The sequence below is a fragment of the Paramacrobiotus metropolitanus genome, unplaced genomic scaffold (assembly GCF_019649055.1).
Source record: "Paramacrobiotus metropolitanus isolate TYO unplaced genomic scaffold, Prichtersi_v1.0 Parri_scaffold0000108, whole genome shotgun sequence".
Lineage (NCBI taxonomy): Eukaryota > Metazoa > Tardigrada > Eutardigrada > Parachela > Macrobiotidae > Paramacrobiotus > Paramacrobiotus metropolitanus.
The window spans coordinates 199,355-220,126 of NW_026570328.1; the positions used below are offsets into that span (position 1 = coordinate 199,355).

A 20,772-nucleotide genomic window follows, 5' to 3' on the forward strand; every position below is an offset into this window, starting at 1 on the left:
GGATACTGTACGATGTACATGCATATTGTATAATCACATAATTATTCTATACTCATTACTCATACCTAATGAAACGTCGTTGACGATATTCCAGCAAATCAGCTGATTCCTTCCTCCTGCGGAATAAAAATAATCCCGAAATAAGGAAGAAGATCTTACAGCGCGGACGGAACTCAGGTGGCCTTTGCAGACCGCAACGATCTGAGGATCCGTCGGCCAAAAATGACCTTCTAATGGTGCTTCAATCACAGTAACCGAGGTGTCCTCGCGTGCCAGAGCGTACGCCAAGCGCTGTTTCTGATCTGTGGCGCGATGAAAGCCAAGGACGTCAACGGCCCAAACAGGGCTAGACGACAATGCGTCCTTAGCGTATATCGACCTCTCTCCAATACGAAAAGGGCAAAAATCAATCCAACAAACGCTGTTGGCCCGCACAAAGGCAAACCGGACATCCCTTCGGTCAGGAAAGGCAGCAACTGCAGAACAACGGTTTCCTCCCCCACATTCAGTATCAACAAATTTTGCACCTTTGAGCATGTCAACCGCCACAAATTTTGATGCCCGAAACCCGAAAGCCACAATATTACAGAAATCATTTGGAGGGTAAGGTAATGAAAACGAAAAACCGCAAACCCATTCGATAATTCGCTTTGAGACTTGAAAGCTTTTCAACAGATTCAATTTTTCTCCGCTGCAAGCATTAGCGACTTCCCAATAAAAAACCTGCCCGCTTCGTCCAGACGTATAAAGACGATCGTCGCTAGCAAAGGTAATCTGCGACACTTCTGCACAACCATGAGCATGAGGAATAGTAAAGATTTTCTCGACTTTTTCCTCTTTCGACAATATCCCGTGCAGCGATCCTCCTCGGTCGCCACAAACCAAAATATCCATACGAACGGCTACTGCGGTGATCCAGGAATTTTTCGAATACAGCGAGATATCCCCCAATAACTTCAAGCAAGAAAAGTTATCACTCTTGGTGTCAACTGCAAAAATCCTCATCACACCAGAAGGGCCAGAAATCACCATAACATGAGTGGTTCCATCCGTAGCATAATGGGCTGCCATGCAACTAGATTTCAAGTCGCACTGCCACGACCGCTCACTCCTATCTGACAAGGTCGACACCAAAATTTTTCCGCTGCATGTTACCAGCGCGAAATAGTTCAGTGGAGGAAACGGGACTATAGCCACACACTGCAACAACTCCTGATTTTCCCACAAAAGCTCCCAGGCGTTGTTGTTAGAAGTAAGATACAATTCTCCACTTTCCAAGATTATCAAAAAATGATGATAATCCCACATTACGAATTGTTTTACACGTTTAACAGTGGTAGGAGACACGCTTTTCACTTCCAGCTGGAGTACATCTGATCTATTTTGATTCAAGTCAAATTCCGTCAGAATTATGGCACCGTCGGCTCCACCGGTAAAGATCGCAATACGGTCTCCATATTTCAAAACATCCAGACTCCAAAGATTAATACCGCTATGCCGATTCCAGCTGTTAATCAGCTGTCCCTTCGAATTCCATATGCAACAGCGACAATCTTCGCCGCCTGTAACAATATCTCCCGATTGCAAGATTTTTCCTCGCCACACGCGAGCTTCGTGTCCAAACAACACGAACAGTACTTCCAATTCTGCCGATCTCCACTTAGTAATCTCTTCTTTATCACAAGAAGTCCTGACAGTGTAAACTTTACACGACCGGTCGTCCGACGTAGAGCAAAGCAGACTTCTTTTGTCACAGAAGTCAAGAGAAAATATCGCACCCTAAGAAAAACAGAACCTTTCGTATAACACTAAAAACGACCGGACAAGGGCAGCGTAATAACATACGGTATGCTGCTGACACTGGTAGACGGGAAGCGGGTTGGGGGACTCCGTTTCTGATGCAATCCAGGCAGTCAGAAACCCGAATGCTGTTCCTCCTATCACAACGAATTCAGCGGCTTCACGCTTAAAAGAACTTGTAATAATTTTTGCAGTATATCTATAAAGCACAACCACACTATTCTACCAAAAGATAACTTGTTAGGTGTAAATTCCTAAATACTGTACGAATAAGGTATATAAAAGGAATGCCACAGCAGCCAGCAAAATGAAATCATAAACTAAGGAAAAACGGAGACACTGCATACGTGTAACACCTGTTGCGCGCAGTGTTAATTAAAATAAAAATACATGCATTACGTAGAGTTTGCAGTACAGTCTATGATGATATATATCGTATTCACAGAATAAGACTAACTAATTGATTAACTTACAGAAGGCTGTTATCTTGGCAGGAAAGCGAATATAGCGTATCCAAACGCGATGCCGACAAAATCATCACAACATTGTGAGCCAAAACCGCAGCGATTCGCTCTTTATTCAAAAAACACACATTGACTATCAAATCCGGCAGGATCTTTTCGTCAGATACAAAACTACAAATTTTAATCACAATCTGATTTTATTTCAAAAACGGAACGAAAGCAAATAAGTATCAATAAGTTATCGAGAACCTTACAAGAAAACAAAATTACCTCAAAACCCCTGGCTCGTGACTGTCGTGATCAAGGCTGTCCAAGGCAACCACTCGAACAGAATGATCCCCAAAAACGCATACGGATCTGCATGCGGCTTCCTTGCCAGAGATTCCATGACTCGACACATCGATTCCATGGACCGCTGCTTTTGAGAACACGCGAAGTGCTGTTCTTTTTTTGCCGAAACGCTCCGAGCCAACATCGTGCTACAAAACAGTTCATAACATCAGCCATCGCATATGTAAGGCAATTCCTTTATGAAAATAATTTGAATATTTTCCAAAGGTGCCCAGTGCCCACAAGGCTACAACATAATACTAGTATTATACTTCTGCCAGCTTACACTGTCCGGGATGAGGTTTCCATTTTGCAAAACTGCTTCAGTTTTAGAGGGCCGTTTGACAACATCCACAAACAGCCAATTCGCTTCTCCTAAAAAGAACGTATATACGTAAGTACACTCTAGCACACCCTAAACGGGCTCATCCAGCTACTCTAGCGCTGGAGAAAGGACATAAAAATTCTCCTGTTTTCCCAGTTTATATTACCCACTACATAGACAGCCAGCCAAAGCCACATATTGTCGCATCCTGTTTATTACAGGCAATCCGTTCCTAGTTTGCACCTACGTTTTCACGTAAACATCAATTGGTTACAGTAACAAAACGTACTAGAAAAGAATAAAAATGGCACACTACGTTGTAACTACCGATCTGTATCTGTACAAACGTATAATGCACCAGTGTAGACTATAAAGTATAAAGACTACACTTTATTAAAGTGTAATAAAATTCTTGAATAATTAAGTGACGGAAATGTCCATCGTCCTCAAGGGCATAAAACAATGCACGAGTTAAAAAATTAGCATTAACAAGTAATAACTTGAATTTCAGACTGAATTACCGATCGCTTAACACTTAACAATTACTTACTACGGTCATTCGTACAAATTTCTAGAGCTGTTTTTTTTATTCTTGATCCGCATATTACTCGTATCATTATCGCACTTCGGTGACTTGTTGAAGGCTTATGATGGCTTATCTAATGGTAAGACCGTAAGAGTTCGTGTAAGTACTGCGAGTTTCTGATTACAATTATGTGCGTTAACACAAAAGACTGCAAACTGTTTCTTATCTTTACCGAATAAAATGCCGTACGAATCTGACGATCCCAGTTCAAACGCTTGCAATGCCAAGATCCTGTTGCTTTGCAAAACCGTTGAAGCCCACAACGATCCTGAGTGTTGGTGCCAGTGATCAGCCATCGCAAAGTAAGTTTCGAAGTTTCGGTGGCGAGAAACTTTCACCGTTAACTAGAATACTCATAGGATATTAATTATATAGTATACAATCAGAACTTTAAACTAGTTTCGCACTGTTTAAAAGAAATATAGATATCCGTTTTCGTCTGTGTTCTGGTACGACTACGAGTAATGGTAAAAGCAATAAAACTGAAAGAAAATCCTGAGAACATCTTCGAAATTATTTTGTAGTCAAAAGATCGCAGCTGACGGCTCGGTTGGTTCGGCTGGTTAAGCCGCTTTCGGGCCTTGGCAGACCTAACCCGCAGCGTGCAGAACCGATATGGAGCGACTAATGAATGGATATGCAGCCATTGATCTGCGGCCAAAAAGAGGCGCATCATTTACAACGGTCTGCTTGATTGGCTGTCGTGCCGCACCAGTATCGGAATGCCGAAGGAGTGGTCAATCGGACTCCCCAAGACAGAAGATATAAGGAATTGGAAAACACATGACCGAGAAATGTCTCAAATCTAGAGAAAGCAGCCAGGAAGAGAGCGGAAAGAGGCTGTGGGATGCATGTTTGAGACGGGGAGAGTGGAACGGTTGAATGAACGACTGGTTCAGAAAGTTATCCGCGAAGTTAATTTATCTACGCTCAGCCATCCATTCGCTTTCTCCTCCGGTGTTTGAGCGTGCTGGATGGTCATAGTGGCGCTGCAAAGTGGATTGTTTCGCTTTTAACAGCATTATCCAATTAAATTTCGTTAACAGCAATTAATACCAACGAAATCATTGCGGATAACAGGTAAGCACTGAACCTGCAGAAACCGCAGCAGCTGAGCTGTATGATTTTGTTTTGTGTTTAAGATCTTATTATTATTATGTGATAGTCACCAAATCACTGAACTATCTGCCCAAATATATACTGTATATGTAGTATGTAATACTTGTGCAGTATTACAAACTGAGCGAGACTCTGAAATTCGAATTGTAGCACTTTGTACTGACATTTCGGCGATTTCGCACATGTGAGTAAAATGCTGGTCGAGAGTGAACGGCACAAACTGATTTATTTTGCAGACTAAGTTTTTGCATTAGCAATTTAAAAGCTAAATGAAATAAGTGATAGGAACAGATATTCGATTTTCACCTTTGATAAGCTTTGCTGTTATTGTGCATTACCCGTAGCAGTTAGCATTCCGGTAAGCATTATAGGAAGATACTTGTAGAAATCTTAACAGAGTTAGTAAATAATTTTTGTATGACATACATGTATGCAGTTAGATATCAAAAAGCGCGAGCGTGAGTGCATAACTTCAAAACTTTTTAGCGGTTTTCGGGAATGATTGCTTGCGCAGTTACGCCCATACAGTTTTGCACTAGAGGTACGCAATTCTTTCCATGCATAATGCATAATGAATTGTAGAAACTCGGCTGTATCGAAGTTGTTTTATGCAGCTTATTAGGCGCGATTCCTTTCTGTGTGTCGTGATAAACGAAATGCGTATTTCTTCGCCGTGTTGATATTCGTACTCAACAGCGAAATATGCAAGCAACGAGGTTATACTTTATGAGAAATCTCGAGATATGTGTATTTGAACAATTTCTGCGATTGATTGCTTTGATACAGTTAAATGCTCTTGTGCTGAATTTGATCCCTCTGACTGGCTGCGACCGCTTGTCTTACATATATCGCCTGTGATTTCGGGTTAAATCAACCTCCTCCTCGGGCGTAGAATAGTTTATTGCTGCACCTCGAAAAGTTATGCTGTTTTGCTGAACATGGTGGTCTCTCCGAACCGTATTCTCCGTTCTCGAGAAAAGAGTTCTTTTAATCGCAGAATTCAAAGTACTTCAACTGACCACAAGGATGTGATGTCTGCAGATTGTAGACGTGATGGATTACGTAGCAAATCCCTCTGAATCTGTGGTCGGAGAAAATGTGGTTGCAGTAATGATATGTCAAAATGTCGGCTCCAAGCCTGCTATTTCCTGAGACGAACAGCCATGTATCAAAAGCCGGAAGTTGTCATACAAGCTGAAGTAAAGTGCAAACGTTGCGGGAGGCCAAATTATTACCATGTAATAAGATCGTTCAGTCTAATGGTGATATCACTTTTGATTTTATGAAACACTGCGAATAAAATTAGAGAAGTTAAACCGTAGCGCAAAATTTGAGGTACCTATGGAACATTAATGCTCTAGGCAGCAGTACAAGTCACAATTACATATTTCGCATATCAAATACACTATCTGTACATTAAAAAAATAAAACTGCTGTAATAAAATTAGAATTTATATTCTAACTTCCAGCTTGAAGCAGCAGTCTTCCTTCCTATCCCCTATGAAGAAATTGCAATTGTGAATTTCTGATTGTAGTTCTAAATTATAAAATGCAGCATTAAAACAAAACGGATAATAGCGGTTTAGAGTGTCCTGTGGAATGCTCATACTCTCCTGAAACACAGTGCAGGAGTTGGTGCCACTGCAATTATTGAATTTTTTGTCCGCGAGTGATTTATCCAAAGAGGCCGGCAAGTGCTTGCAGATCGATGTTATTGCATACTTTGACAATTTGTTTGGACATCTTGTCAAAATACTCCGGGACTTGATCTTGGCTGTTTATGTTTTCTCTGTTTAGTCGGTTTAATGTTTCCTAAGCAATCCTGGGAAAGTTGAACTGCGTCAGCAAAACCCCAGCTGACAAAAACCGCTAAATGCCGCAATAAGCTAACTCGTACTGTAAACGATTTTATAAGTCGCTCACCAGTCACCATATCAGCTGGGCACTATCGTTTCCGGTCACTTCTATTATTTTATGCAACAATTTCAATATTAATGCAATTCCTTCTTAACCGGAGTGCGTACTTACAAAATCCAGTAAATCAACCTTTTTGATTTTATAGTGTTTATATTATAGCATGCCTTCTCACACTAGCAATATTAATTACTGTAATCGAGAATCGTATCTTATTACTGTACGAAGTATGGATAATGGACGTACTGGCATGTTTCCCGTTTTGGTCACGGCAGCTTTAGTTTTAAAGTAAGTACTTGATCTGCTGTTGCTGCTGGCAGTTGTACGCGGATCTCAGTAAACAAGAGATGCCATTTCCATGGAAAATACAGTTAGCTACAACTACAACTGAAAATAAAATTATTATTTAATTGGCTCACTGTTTTAACACTGTCAGCTTGTGTGTAATATAGTGCCGGTAGACGGTAGTATCCGCAACTCCGAAGGCATATCGAGTTTAGATAATATCCGTATCCAGAAAAATGTGCTTTTGTCGATTCTCTCCCTCAGATCTTTTTTTATATTCCTTTACAACACGAATGGGAAGAAGATTTAGAACGTGGGAAAGGTTTTTTCGGTTCGTCAAATTAATGTTTGCTTATCTGCAAAGTCTATTACCCTCCACAGGGTTACCGTTAATAGGGATGGGCCGTAAACACTAAAGTGATCAGATTTCATTCGGCAGATATTTAGTGATAATTGGTGGCTCGAGTTCATAGTCCGTTGAAGACTTTCAACTAGGAATGCACATGCTGTCATATAGTTATTATAGTAATAGTGTAAGTATTGTATATTGTTTCACAAAAAGAGTGAACCATTTCCGAGCTGTAATGACTTGCAGATTTAATTCATACGTTTTATTCTGTGTATGGTTTGTGTTTGAGTTTTGATTATGCTCTGTCTATTGTATATACCGTCATGACGTAATCATACACAGCGTCGTGCCCTTTTTGAAAATCTCTTTCCCATAAAAAAATTGTGGTAGGTGAAGATGTAACTGCTCATACGAATCACCAAAACTAGGTAATTCATGCATAAAATTCATGCTTGCATAATAATTATAGCTTCGCTCATTTTCTATACTAGTAGCTCTGTCTGTAAGCTGGAAGGTAAGTATAAGTTGTATTAAGATTATTATTTTGTAGTTTTTTTTTAAACACGTTTTGTAGTAAGACTTCAGAAAGCATTTCGCATTCGGCGATTCCGAATCAGACTGACCCGTTTGCTGACCAATGTAGCGCTTGAATTTGGTGTATAACATATTCGCAGTCAAGTGCGCACTTTATTGTGTTTTGCGGTGTTTCTCGATGATTCTATTTACATAAGGTCATGCTGTACCTTTCACACTTTGATTTAAACGTCTAGTGCTGATATTTGTCTGGAATCTAGTTCACCATAACTTGATCGTAAATGTGCAAAGTTTTATGCGTAGTGAATAGTTGCAAAAATTCGTAGAGTTAGTGCACAGCGTATATTACGTTTTTAGAATAATCAGACAAATTACATGTATAAAGGGATACATGTAATTTTGTTGCCTTTTCAGGTACCCGGAATGCAGCGCTGAATATTATCTGGATTAAAACAGCAAAATATTTATTCTGGTTGAGTGGACAGTCTCGTATCAAAATGTTTAGCGGTAGCGGGCCTCACATGGATACCAGAACTTGATCTAAGCCCGCATAGCAGGCTTCACAGCTAGTTGGCGCGGCGGGCACGCCAAAGGTGAAAGGATGGCGCTAATTTGGCGGCAGATATTATTCCATTTATCCCTTGCCTTTTTCCCGTCAGTATTCTCCCAAGACGCTTGTTCCCAGAGCAGCTGTTATCCCGCCACTGGAGATTTATTAATCGGCCGAGAAGACAAGTTATCCGCTACGTCAACATGCGGCTTAGGAAGACCGGAGCGTTATTGTATTGTTAGTCATTTAGAGGATGAGAAAAAGTGCTTCCGGTGCGACTCGCGACAGCCTTATGTGCCGGGCTTAAACGAGAACAGCCACAGGATCGAGAATGTTGTGTATAAGCTGACACCTCAGCGAAAACGGACGTGGTGGCAAGCCCAAAATGGTGATTATGATTTATCTGGTGTTTTGAAATTTTTTTATTTAATTTTCCCTTAATTAAAATTTTCCTTATCCTAATGAAAATGCTGTCTTTATTTTTCCTGTGATTTTATAGGACTGTCTAACGTGTCCATCCGTCTGGATTTGGAAGCGGAATTCCACTTCACGCATTTAGTTTTAACTTTCAAGACTTTCCGTCCATCTGCCATGCTAATTGAGCGCTCGCATGATTTTGGGCGTACTTGGCATGTGTACCGATATTTCGCATATGACTGCGGAGAATCTTTCCCCGGTGTACCAACAGGTCTTCCCAGGCAAATTACCGATGTGATTTGCGAGTCGCGTTACTCTGCGCAAGCGCCATCAACGGACGGCGAGGTAGATGCTGATATATCAGTATTAAAGAAATCGAAAAATTTTAGCCTACCTGCTGATGTTCTGTTTAACTACTTTCATTCACCGAGTTGTCGGTGTAATCCTTGTAATTGTTGTAGGTTGTCTTTCGTGTACTGCCTTCGAATATTGACATCCGAGATCCCTACAGTATGGAGGTGCAGAATTTGCTTAAAATGACCAATCTGCGAATTAACTTTACGAAGCTCCATACCCTGGGTGACAACTTGTTGGACAATCGACCGGAAATCAGAGAAAAGTATTATTACGCTATTCATGAGATGGTCGTTCGTGGAAGTTGCTCGTGCTACGGCCACGCAGCACGTTGTATCGCAATCCCAGGAGTTATCCCGAATCCTGACATGGTTAGTAGAACTGTGTCAGCTTAGCATATTTAATTTTCACCTACATAGATTTTGTTTTGTGTTTGCCGCTAAACTTGGGTACATGTGTTGCCAGGTTCATGGAAGATGTGAATGCACTCACAATACCAAAGGTCTTAACTGCGAGCAGTGTGAAGATTTCTTTAATGATCTCCCGTGGAAGCCAGCCGTTGGCTTAGATACGAACGCCTGCAAACGTACGCGTGTGATCCATATTTGATTGTGATCACGGACACCAGTCTACTGATAAATAAGTTGTAACATGAAATTTAGGTTGCGAATGTAATAGCCACGCCACCCGCTGTCACTTTGATCCTGCGCTTTTCGAGGCCACCGGAAGAACGAGCGGCGGCATTTGCGATGATTGCCAGCACAACACTATGGGCCGAAATTGCGAGATGTGCAAGAATTACTTTTATCATGACCCATCCCGAGACATCACAGACTCGGAAGCCTGCCAGCGTATGCATTTTTTTGCTATTTAACCCGAAGATAATTGAAGTGAAATTATTTCAGTTACTTTTTATTAACAACTTTTATGTACAGTAATAAAATAGCTTTTTCAAGGTTTAAACTATTTTAATCTGCCGTATTAGAAGCAAAAACAAGTACAGATGGGTGGATAAATTGCTAATCGGATAATGTTTTCTCAGCGTGCGACTGCGATCCTCGAGGATCCCTTAACGATGGGCTCTGTGATTCCAAACAAGATGCCATTAACGATCTGGAAGCCGGTCGGTGCCATTGTAAGCGCTGGGTAACTGGACGTCGCTGTGATGGGTGTATGGATGGCTACTATGACCTGAACGAAAACAACACAGAAGGCTGTCTCGGTAAGATGCTGTTTTGTCCTAATATTTGCCCTAGTAAACACACTTGAGTCTATCGTTTTCTCATAGCGTGTTCCTGTAATCTCTTGGGAACTATCGGCAACACCGGATGTGACAAAGTATGTATGACCATGTGCGACAGATGTGTTTTGTCGATAACATTAACGATTACATTCCGTACGAATACATATGCTTTGCATGTTAATCTTTTATTTTAATCAGTAGTAATGCAATACAGTACTGGGCAGCGCATAAGCAAATCAATTAACTGTAATTAAAAAATTATTTTTATTGTGAATGCGAGAGCAGGGTAATAGGCACGTTGCTTGCCTGCATAGCGCATTTCGTTATGTGTCTTTAGGTAACCGGCCAGTGTACTTGCAAGCGATTTGTCACGGGGGAAAATTGTGACCAATGTGCGGAAGGCTACTGGGGAATGAGCGCAGACCGCGATGGATGTAAAGCATGTGATTGTGATTTGGGCGGAAGTTATGACAATAACTGCGACCTACAGACCGGACAGTGCCGTTGTCGCCCTAACGTTGCGGGTAGAAGGTGCGAACAACCAAGCAACGGCTTTTTTGCGCCATATTTGGATTATCATGTGTTCGAAGCCGAGGATGCAAGAGGATCACCGGTAAAGAAATGAAACGATTCGCATCTGTGAATGTGCTTATTCGATACAATTCTGATAGGTTAGATTTTCTTAAATTTGGCGAGGTTGCACGCTTAAATTGGTAAATTTTTAACTCATTCAGTGTTTTCCGGTTGCATAGAATAAAATAAGGATTATGTATTGCGAATTTGATAGACCGTTAAAATGTTTGTACAGAATACCCGGCTAATTATCCGTGAACGCCATGCTGATCGTGGTGCTACGTGGACCGGACCCGGTTTCGTGCAAGTATCGGAGGGCGCTACTCTGGAGTTCACCTTGGATAATGTTCCTTATTCCACCGAATATCACATCCTTGTGCGCTATGATTCCACTGGCAATCGTGACTGGCGAGAGATCGGCATGGAGCTTATACGCCCGCCGACTGGAGACCCTTCCGGACCGTGTGCCAACGAAATTCAACAACCGGGTTATATGATCACGTCTCTTCCGGCTGGACAGCGGTACCAGTTCGTCAATCCCCCGGTTTGCTTGGAACGTGGGCAGACCTACACTTTGAAGTTGGACTTTGGCCGACAAGGCGATCCGGGTGGCTCAGCCGCAAGTGCAGTCATGATCGATTCGGTGTGTAGAGAAATCAGTTGTGTCTGGCTAGCTTGTTGAAACAAATCGGTTTTTTTAGGTGGCTATCATTCCCAACATGAACAGTATTCCATTTTTCCAAGGAAGGGAAGGCGAATATCATAAAGCTGAGTTTGATCGCTATCGTTGTTTGGATTCCCAGCTGAGTGCGGTGAAATCTGACCTTCATGAAGTTTGCCGGAAGTACCTAAATTCCATATCGTTACTGATAGAAGGAGAAGCGCTACGTGAGTGCTTATATGCTTAGGTAGCCAAACAGACTTTATTAGGAAAGTGCACCGCTGTTGGCTTGCACTAAAAGACCGAAGCGAAGCCGGAAACCAAGTTTAAATAAAGTGTTTGCTGAGTTTATTTTAAACTATTTTAAAAACAGATGTTTTATATCTAAAAAAAATTTTTATTTTTTATTTAATATTTTCTGGTGTTTTCTTCCATGTTTTATTTAAGATTATTAATGCGTGACCGACATGACCGACAAAATTCGTGTTTTCTTGAACATAGAGGACCCTCGCTGCGCTTCGGTCGATTTAAGAGTAGTGTAATGTTTATAGTGTACAACCAAGTACTTACTATAACTTACTACCTGTAGTAAGTTCTTGGTACAACCAATACCGTAGGACCTTTTTGTATTACATACAAAAAACAGTTACTACGCGTTTAATGTACTGACTACCGGTATATGTGCTCGCACATACACTCCTTTTAATTTGTCGGCTGCTTTTTTTGTAGCTTGTGAATGCGACAATACTGGATCACATAGCATAGTGTGCGGTGCCCTGGGTGGACAGTGCAAATGCAAACCTAATGTGGCTGGTCGAACTTGTGATCGCTGCGCTCCCGGCACATTTGGCTTTGGACCTCGGGGTTGTGCTGAATGCGAATGCAATAGTATCGGCAGCGAGGATAACTCATGCGACGTCACTTCTGGACAATGCAAGTGCCGGCCGAATACTTTTGGCCGACGCTGTGACGAGTGCCAAGCGGGTTTTTACAACTACCCGGTGTGCGAACGATGTCAGTGCAGTGGGCGTGCCGACATCTGTGATCCTAGAACGGGAGCGTGTATCAGTTGTCGGGATAATACCACGGGACACAACTGCGAACGCTGCTTGGATGGCTATTATGGCGATCCGCAGCCGGGTGGCGGTGTACCGTGTCGCCCATGCCCTTGTCCCGGAGGAATCGACAGCGGTTTCCAACATGCCACATCGTGCTATTTGGATCCGACCACACAGGATGTGGTATGTCGGTGTGATGTCGGCTATACTGGGTCGAAATGCGAGCGGTGTGACGAGGGATTTTTTGGAAATCCATTGGTTCCTGGTACGGTCATCGCATAGCATAGAAATGCTAATAACAACATTTTGGTACAGACGTATATACTTGTATGTCGCAGGAAAAGTGAAGGCGAAATTATTGCTGGTTGTTCGATAGCTGTCACATTTTTTTTTCTCCAAAAATATGAACGCGCAACCATTATTTATCTGATAAAATTCGATAGTTTTCTTAGAAAAGACGATAAAATACGTAGTCAGTGGCTAATGTTTGAAATTTGAATAATGCTTTGTGTGCAGTTTAGCCTAAATGAGTGACACGTTCCGGCAAAATTTGAATTGCGTTTATTTTGGACGGTTTTAGGGGGAACATGTTCTCCGTGCCAGTGCAGAGGCAACATCGAACCATTGGCTCCTGGTAGCTGTGATCCGAATACCGGGCAGTGCCTTAAATGTTTATTCAATACTGAAGGCTTCCACTGTGAGCGGTGCAAAGCTGGCTACTTTGGTGATGCACGTCGACAGAATTGTCGGCGCTGTGTGTGCGATGTCCTGGGCACCGATCCCATCGGTGGCGACTGCGATCGCACAACCGGACAGTGTCCATGTCTGCCTAATGTCCTTGGTCTAACGTGTGATCACTGTAAGGAAAACCACTGGAAACTAGCCAGTGGCAAGGGCTGTGACCCGTGCGGGTGCGATCCGAAAGGAGCCATATCGGCGCAGTGTGATTTATATATGGGAATGTGTCGTTGTCAACGCGGTCGCGGAGGCCGCACATGTTCGGACTGCGAAACTAATTACTGGGGCGATCCGGAAAAGAAGTGTGAATGTAAGTTATTCTGCTCGTCTTCTATAACTGTACTATTGCTTTGATGTGAAGGTAAAGGTTGCAGTACAGCTATCGAATTTGTGTGCTGGAAGTTTTATACTGATTCGTTTGACTTAATCTGGTCAGTCTTTTATGCTGTTATTTTTGACATAATGTCTAGCTTAACAAAACGTTTCGATTTGCTATTGATGGCTTTTTTAGTATGTCAGTGCAATTTGGAGGGATCAGAATCTCGACAGTGCAACAAAAAGGATGGGTCTTGTGTGTGTCTGCCTGGTGTGATGGGATACCAGTGTGACAAATGCACCCGAGGATGGCGCGGTGAAGTTCCGAACTGCCAGCCATGTGGCGAGTGCTTCAATAATTGGGATGAAATCCTTACCGATTTAAAACGTAAGTTCTCAGCAATAACTGTGCATGCATTTCTGATGAAATCGTGGGGGCATTTCGTGACTTTTTCTCTTTTAGGAGAAAGTGCCTCTCTTATTGACCGCGCCAACCAGGTGAAAGAGCAGGGAGTCGGGGGCGCTTACGAGTCAGAATTCAAGGCTATGGAGAAAAAGCTGAATCAAGTGGATAATATTGTCTCCAGTACGAATATCAGCGCTGCCCAAGTCGCCAATATTCAGAACGTCCTGAAAGCGCTCAAGTAAGAATTTCAACACAAAAATGCGATAACCGTGGTGAAAGTAACTTTAGGCTTATTAAAATTATTAAGTCAACGGCATTGACATGTGACAATGCAGTAACGATAACTTTACAGAAAGAATCTGACATCCAGTGAAAAGAAGCTGCGAGAAGTTCAGGACAAGATAACCAATGCAACCCTCAGAGTACAAACTGTTAATACCGATATAGGCGTTTTGCAAGCGAGCCTTCAGTCATTAACCGAAGATGCTATGAACCTCAAAGACAATGCCACAGCGCTGCAGGAAGCCAATGTCGAAGGTCTCTTGTAATGCAGCAACTGCTGATCCTTGCATTTTCAAGTGCGTATAACAATGCCGGCAAACTCGTATTGGTGATTTACAGGTGCCCTCAATCTGACAAAGGAAGCTCAGGGCCGCTCCCAAGACGCCTTGAACCGTGTATTGCAGTCCACGCATACGCTAAGTGTTGCGGAGAAGATAAGGAAAAATGCGGAAGAGCAGTTGAAAATGGAAGAAGAAGCTCTGAATTTAGCGCAGCAAGAGAACGAAGATCTCCTACAGGAACTGGATCGAAAAGTCGTGGAGTTAAACGCTAACATTCCTAGTTTAAACAGCATGGTACGTATTCGGAAAATGTGCTTCACCACTTGCTTGTACAGTTGCTTTGGTTTCGCAGGTGTGCGACCGAGCAGGAAATCCATGCGACGATGTTTGTGGTGGAGCTGGTTGTGGCCGGTGCGGAGGATTAAGTTGCGATCAAGGCGCTTTACAGAAATCAAAAAACGCTTTGGATCTGTCCAAGAAGGCAGAAGAAAAGCTAGAAACGGTCGAAATAAAAGCCGGAAGATTGCTCGAAGAGGTATGTTATAGTTCTCAGTCTTACCGTACATTTACGTTGTTCTTCAAAAATGGGTAGTTAGAATTTTGTTACGGCGATCTGCATCCATCATTAATGTTGTGCTGATCGTTCAAAGGTTAATAAGGCTCAAGCGCAATCCCTGCAAGCCTTGACTATAACCGAGGATGCTGCCGTGTCGGCTGCGAATGCAAAGAACGTGTCTAATGATCTCAAAAAAGACCTGGAAAGTCTACTCGTGGAAATCGAAAAATTCACGACAGAAGACCGTGCAAAGCCGTCTGATATCAGACGACTTGCAGATGAAATCAAAAACATGAGCATTTCTTTGTCGGAAAGCGAGGTCATGCAGCTTGCACTGCAGATCAACCAAACCATTCTCGGACTGACCAATATTGATGCAATTATTAGAGAAACAGCAGTGGACGCACAAACCGCAGAAAACGTTAAACGGCGGGCCGAAGATATCAGGTATTGTATCCCTGTGCATTGTCGATCAAAATATTTAAAAAATATCGTATTAGTTTTACATTATATGTGGAAGTATAGCTTGTTATGCGTAGCTACAGTAACGTGACAGAGAAAAGTGTGGCTGACGTAAATTATTCGAACAGATTGTGTTGTATATAATTTTTATTTTGTTTTAGCATTCAGAATTGCAGATGTTATGTGAACAATGCGTATTTCCTATTGACCTGTTACGATTACCCACTGAAATATCCAGCTTTTAAAAATACAGTGTTATGATTATAATATTATTGATGTCGTATTAGTAATATACTACGGACGTTTTGCGTATGAGAATGGTGAACGTAAGTACTCGTAGTCTTGTACTGTACTTTTGACGTTTAACAGCCGCTTTAAATTAGAGCAAATGCACTACTGTACAGAGTATACTTACGATTAATGAACAGGCTAACGTCTCTAACAAAGTAAAAATAAGAAACAGAGCTTCCAGATTATGACTGCATTCGGCGTTAGTGAAAATACGTTGGAATCGTCGTTAGGTTAAAAATCTTCTCATATTTTATTAATTACCTAACTTTGAATAAGTTTATGAAATTGCTGTAGAAATAAAACAAAGAATGTCCTGAAAGTGGCACAAGAAGTGCGCGATGCACTCCAAGCAGCCAAAGCAGCTCAAAACGTGGCTCAAGCAGCAATCAGCAATGCCACTCTGGATATCGCCGAAGCCGGAAAAGATTTGGCGGAAACCTCCAATGGAACGGACAATGCTGAAGCCACTGCAGCCACTTCACTGGAAGGTGCCCTGTCTCTTCAAATTCGCTTGAGGGACATTGAGAGGAACTTTACTGAGAACCGGCTTAGACTGCAAAAGGCGGAGACGGAAACGCGTAATGCGCAAAATCTGGCAGATGCTGTTGACCGGGTAAGAAAATATATGAATGTTTAGAACTTTAAGAGTAAATTCGCCTTGTTAGGACTGTTTTCTCTACAAACTGCTGCAGCCAATGTTTTATTTACATGGACCGGAGCGCCGCGCAGCGATTAATTCAGTGAAAGTGTATGAATAAATGTCTGTTTATTACGCCCAGTAGCAAAAGCCAATCCGAACGTACAATTCGTTGCGGTTAATATTTTGCTAATAGTAAACTTTTTATTTTCACTTCTTGAGTTAAACGTATCGAAGTGGTATTCCTGGTGATTCCTTTTAGACCATGCAAATGTTGATCGTTCATTAAAATTTTGCTGGCGGTACTGTGCTCCCGGAAATGCTGACGATTTATGACACGACTGTCCGCACATATCTGTAATACGGATACACAGTCGCAAGTCTATTTCCGGGGTGGACCGTTTTAAATGCGTAATGATAATTTAACAAAGTAATAAAAGATAAACAACTGTAAAGCGCGGCTATTTTACTGCACCGTTAATACTTTAAGCGGACAACCATGTGTGTATTATTAAATCGTGTTACTGTATAATACCTGCCAGATACGTAATTGGTTATCTAGTTGTACTTTGAAATTGAAAATCATCATTTAATTACCTAACGGAATAAAATTATCTATCTGTGCACTTTGAATGTGATCAGATTACGATGATCTATGTATGTGTCATGCAGAAAGCCACCCAGTTGGACGCTCGCTACAAAACTGCGCAGACGGAACTGGGAAAAAAGACCAGCTCGCTCGGCGGCGAAGTCCAAACGCGCGCTACCACTTTACGCGAGAAAGCCAACCGGCTCCGGCAAGAGACGCAGAGTCAGATCCGTACACTGAGCGATCTGGAGACTCAGCTGCCGCAAAATGAGCAAAAAATCCAACAGCTCAGCAGTGAAATAGATGAATTATTACGGAGGATGAATGATGCTTACAGCGTAATCGATGCACGCGAAAAGCACTACCGGACATGCGCCAGCTAGTTGGATCATGCGAAACTGCTAAGTGTGTCTTGGCGGCACAAACTGTTTATCTGCTGTTTGTACAACGATTGCAAGTGACCCAAAGGAAAAGAATAACTAGTTTCTGTGTTCCTTTTACTGTTTGATTTTTTACGTCTTCTCTTACCGTATTTGTTGTAATGTACTCATTTTTCGTCAGTGACTCAGTTGATGCATTTCTGAAAATCTGCTCATGGCCTGTACTTGATTTGTTTTTATCTTCTATGCACTTCCATCTGATAGGTTTAGTTGCCTTGTATTTCAAATTGGTTAAAAGATGAAATTCACGTAGACTTATTAATAGCGATACAAAGGACATCAGTCACATTACTGACAGTAGCAAACCGTTGGCTGAGTACTTGTACTGTAGTAGCAGGTAAAGTGAAAAACCTATGCCGCGGCCCGCGGGTAATCTAACTGGAAGCCCAGTTTAAAAAAAATGACAAACACTTTCGTAATTACGTAAGTTACTGCGTCGCTGCGAGTATTAACTGTATCTGACAGACTGACAATATTATGTTTTCTACGATTTGAGTTGATCTAACACAAGTTCTACAACCAGTTCAAATTTATGAAGAACGAAAGTGATTAATAGTACTGAAAGAAGGGATTTTGAGTGGTCAGAAAAGGAAGGAAATTTGGGCGATCCTAGGATTTGAAGAAGTTCAGAGCGACCAAAACAAACTTTCCAAGCACTACCTCCGGAAGCTGTTGTAAAATCTAGATATACTGGTAATCTTCCACTTTAGTAAAACCATGTCACATTTTCTCAGCATGTTTGAGATTGGATGCTATATGTTACCGGCGAAATGATTTTATGTCCAAACTACATTTAGTTCATTTTGTAATCAAGTACGTAGTTTGTAATCAAGTCAAGTAGTACTATATGTATTTTATTAAATTTTCTCATTGGGTTACTAGAAGTCTAGTACAGTACGTACTGTTTTCAGTGTTTTGTGTATCGGCGTCTTTTGATTCGTTTTAATACGGCACGTTCACGTAGTATTTATATGTACTTACCTAATGTAACGGTACCCACCACCCATTACTCACATGACACCATAAATGATAATGGTGCCCGGCAGCTTTGGATACTACTGAAAACAAAAATACGAAACAAAACCGAACGAGAGTTTTATTTTAGCCTTCCGGAAACTACCAGAGTCACAGGACATTCGAATGATATCAATTTCCGTCCACAAGTTCTCGTTTGAGGTCATTCATTCTGAATCATTCGGCATGTTACTCCGCCCTAGTGCTCATATGAAGCACTGTGATTGGATTGACGTAGCCCAAACGCTAGGTGGCGCGACTTCGGCTTGGATGGCTGACTATAAAAGATCCGTGCAACGCTCTTTACGAAACAGAAAATTTTCGTGCTGTTGCCAAGGATTTTATAATCGATCCGACTCTTTCCGCATTTGTGCTTTTGCATTGAAATTGCAGTAGATTGCCTTATTGGTGACCTTTTAATTCTTTACCATGCAGATTTTCGTGAAGACTTTGACGGGCAAAACCATCACCCTCGAGGTGGAACCTTCGGATACCATCGAAAATGTGAAGACCAAAATCCAGGACAAAGAGGGAATTCCTCCGGACCAGCAACGTCTGATCTTCGCTGGAAAGCAACTGGAGGACGGTCGAACCCTGTCTGACTATAACATTCAGAAAGAGTCCACTCTGCATCTCGTCCTGCGTCTCCGTGGTGGAATGCAGATTTTCGTGAAAACCCTCACGGGAAAGACGATCACCCTGGAAGTGGAGCCATCTGACACTATCGAGAATGTCAAGGCGAAAATCCAGGACAAGGAGGGAATTCCCCCTGATCAGCAGCGTCTGATTTTTGCTGGTAAGCAATATTTTAACTATTAAGTGATGACTCAACGATATACATGACTTAGAATTTTCAGTTCGCCTGGAGGCCTCTTCGGCCTTTATTTATTACTTAAAATCAAAATCGGATTAGCCGATTAGGTATTTGCTACAGTAAAAATAAGGTTACTAGGTTTAATAGCTGACTGAAAGTTATAATACTGAAAAATTGTACATCATTTAATCTTACTTATTATTTCTTCCATCGTAAGTGATCTCTAATCGAATTTTTTGTTTGGCAGGTAAACAACTGGAGGATGGTCGCACTCTGTCCGATTACAATATCCAAAAAGAATCAACGCTCCACTTGGTGCTCCGTCTGCGAGGTGGTATGCAGATTTTCGTCAAAACCCTCACAGGAAAGACCATTACCCTTGAAGTGGAACCCTCAGACACCATTGAAAATGTGAAAGCCAAGATTCAGGACAAGGAAGGAATTCCTCCTGATCAGCAGCGTCTGATCTTCGCTGGTAAGCAGTTGGAGGACGGCCGCACTCTGTCTGACTACAACATTCAAAAAGAGTCCACTCTGCATCTCGTCCTTCGCCTCCGCGGTGGAATGCAAATCTTCGTGAAAACGCTGACGGGTAAGACTATCACCTTGGAAGTGGAACCGTCGGACACCATCGAGAATGTGAAAGCGAAAATTCAGGACAAGGAGGGAATTCCTCCCGATCAACAGCGCCTGATTTTCGCCGGAAAACAGCTGGAAGACGGTCGTACTCTGTCGGATTACAATATCCAAAAGGAGTCGACGCTCCACCTTGTCCTGCGTCTGCGTGGAGGAATGCAGATCTTTGTCAAGACGCTGACTGGAAAGACAATCACCCTGGAAGTAGAACCTTCGGACACTATTGAGAACGTGAAGGCAAAGATTCAGGACAAGGAAGGAATTCCTCCCGATCAGCAGCGTCTGATTTTCGCTGGCAAGCAACTGGAAGATGGCCGAACCCTTTCTGACTATAACATTCAGAAGGAGTCCACCCTTCACTTGGTCCTTCGTCTGCGTGGAGGTTAACTATTGCGCATCTGATTTCTAATTTTTGCTTTCTGTTTTATGATCTGGAACATTCGTTTCTTTGAAGTAGTTGGTGTGATGTTGGCTTTTCTTTGAGCGCTTCATATTCCTTGTTGCTGTATAGCGTAATCTGAAAATGTGAATCGAAAGCCGTGTTGAGCAGGTTGAGGTAAACCTGACTGACCCACAGTACTGTTCAAAATGATAGAACTTCAAATAAAATACATACAATGATATTATATTTACGCTTGGGTTTTTTTAACTAAGATGCAACAGCTCCGGCCATTACTTCAAAAATTTTATAAAATGGAAAACAGAATGTTCGCAAGGAAAAATTTTACATAAAAAAACTGAAGAGAGTA

General features: G+C 42.0%; 3 protein-coding genes across 3 annotated transcripts in view; 2 read left to right on the top strand and 1 right to left on the bottom strand.

Annotated features, from left to right (window-relative positions):
- The window catches only part of LOC129597760 (WD repeat-containing protein 6-like), a 5,618-nt gene extending 1,585 nt beyond the window's left edge, over nucleotides 1-4,033 (bottom strand). The window contains exons 1-6 of the mRNA XM_055495428.1: nucleotides 3,678-4,033; nucleotides 2,881-2,969; nucleotides 2,535-2,743; nucleotides 2,274-2,435; nucleotides 1,846-1,999; nucleotides 66-1,779 (exon numbers count right to left, since the gene is read on the bottom strand). Coding sequence (XP_055351403.1) covers nucleotides 66-1,779; nucleotides 1,846-1,999; nucleotides 2,274-2,435; nucleotides 2,535-2,743; nucleotides 2,881-2,969; nucleotides 3,678-3,801 — 2,452 coding nt within the window. The 5' untranslated portion in view covers nucleotides 3,802-4,033. The remainder of the gene's footprint in view (nucleotides 1-65; nucleotides 1,780-1,845; nucleotides 2,000-2,273; nucleotides 2,436-2,534; nucleotides 2,744-2,880; nucleotides 2,970-3,677) is intronic.
- On the top strand, nucleotides 3,669-17,834 carry LOC129597758 (laminin subunit beta-1-like). Its single transcript, XM_055495426.1, has 22 exons — nucleotides 3,669-3,807; nucleotides 4,030-4,585; nucleotides 8,121-8,644; nucleotides 8,756-9,018; nucleotides 9,135-9,398; nucleotides 9,493-9,613; nucleotides 9,690-9,878; nucleotides 10,070-10,249; nucleotides 10,316-10,365; nucleotides 10,608-10,883; nucleotides 11,079-11,486; nucleotides 11,545-11,731; nucleotides 12,234-12,827; nucleotides 13,143-13,610; nucleotides 13,812-14,003; nucleotides 14,079-14,259; nucleotides 14,374-14,558; nucleotides 14,643-14,878; nucleotides 14,937-15,119; nucleotides 15,235-15,587; nucleotides 16,188-16,506; nucleotides 17,203-17,834. Exons 3-22 carry the CDS (start codon nucleotides 8,308-8,310, stop codon nucleotides 17,500-17,502), a joined length of 5,286 nt encoding a protein of 1,761 aa, XP_055351401.1. The 5' UTR covers nucleotides 3,669-3,807; nucleotides 4,030-4,585; nucleotides 8,121-8,307; the 3' UTR covers nucleotides 17,503-17,834.
- A 1,038-nt stretch (nucleotides 17,835-18,872) lies between these two features.
- On the top strand, nucleotides 18,873-20,644 carry LOC129597757 (polyubiquitin-B). The gene is made up of 2 exons (XM_055495425.1): nucleotides 18,873-19,369; nucleotides 19,635-20,644. Exons 1-2 carry the CDS (start codon nucleotides 19,003-19,005, stop codon nucleotides 20,408-20,410), a joined length of 1,143 nt encoding a protein of 380 aa, XP_055351400.1. The 5' UTR covers nucleotides 18,873-19,002; the 3' UTR covers nucleotides 20,411-20,644.
- Nucleotides 20,645-20,772: the final 128 nt, after the last annotated feature.

Excerpts from the sequence above, each read along its gene's own strand:
- LOC129597757 (XM_055495425.1), top strand. The coding sequence starts at position 19,003 with ATGCAGATTTTCGTGAAGACTTTGACGGGCAAAACCATCACCCTCGAG. Across the intron at positions 19,370-19,634 it reads GCAGCGTCTGATTTTTGCTG|GTAAACAACTGGAGGATGGT; the intron begins GTAAGCAATATT and ends TTTGTTTGGCAG.
- LOC129597758 (XM_055495426.1), top strand. The coding sequence starts at position 8,308 with ATGGCGCTAATTTGGCGGCAGATATTATTCCATTTATCCCTTGCCTTT. Across the intron at positions 9,879-10,069 it reads AGACTCGGAAGCCTGCCAGC|CGTGCGACTGCGATCCTCGA; the intron begins GTATGCATTTTT and ends ATGTTTTCTCAG. Across the intron at positions 10,250-10,315 it reads CAACACAGAAGGCTGTCTCG|CGTGTTCCTGTAATCTCTTG; the intron begins GTAAGATGCTGT and ends GTTTTCTCATAG.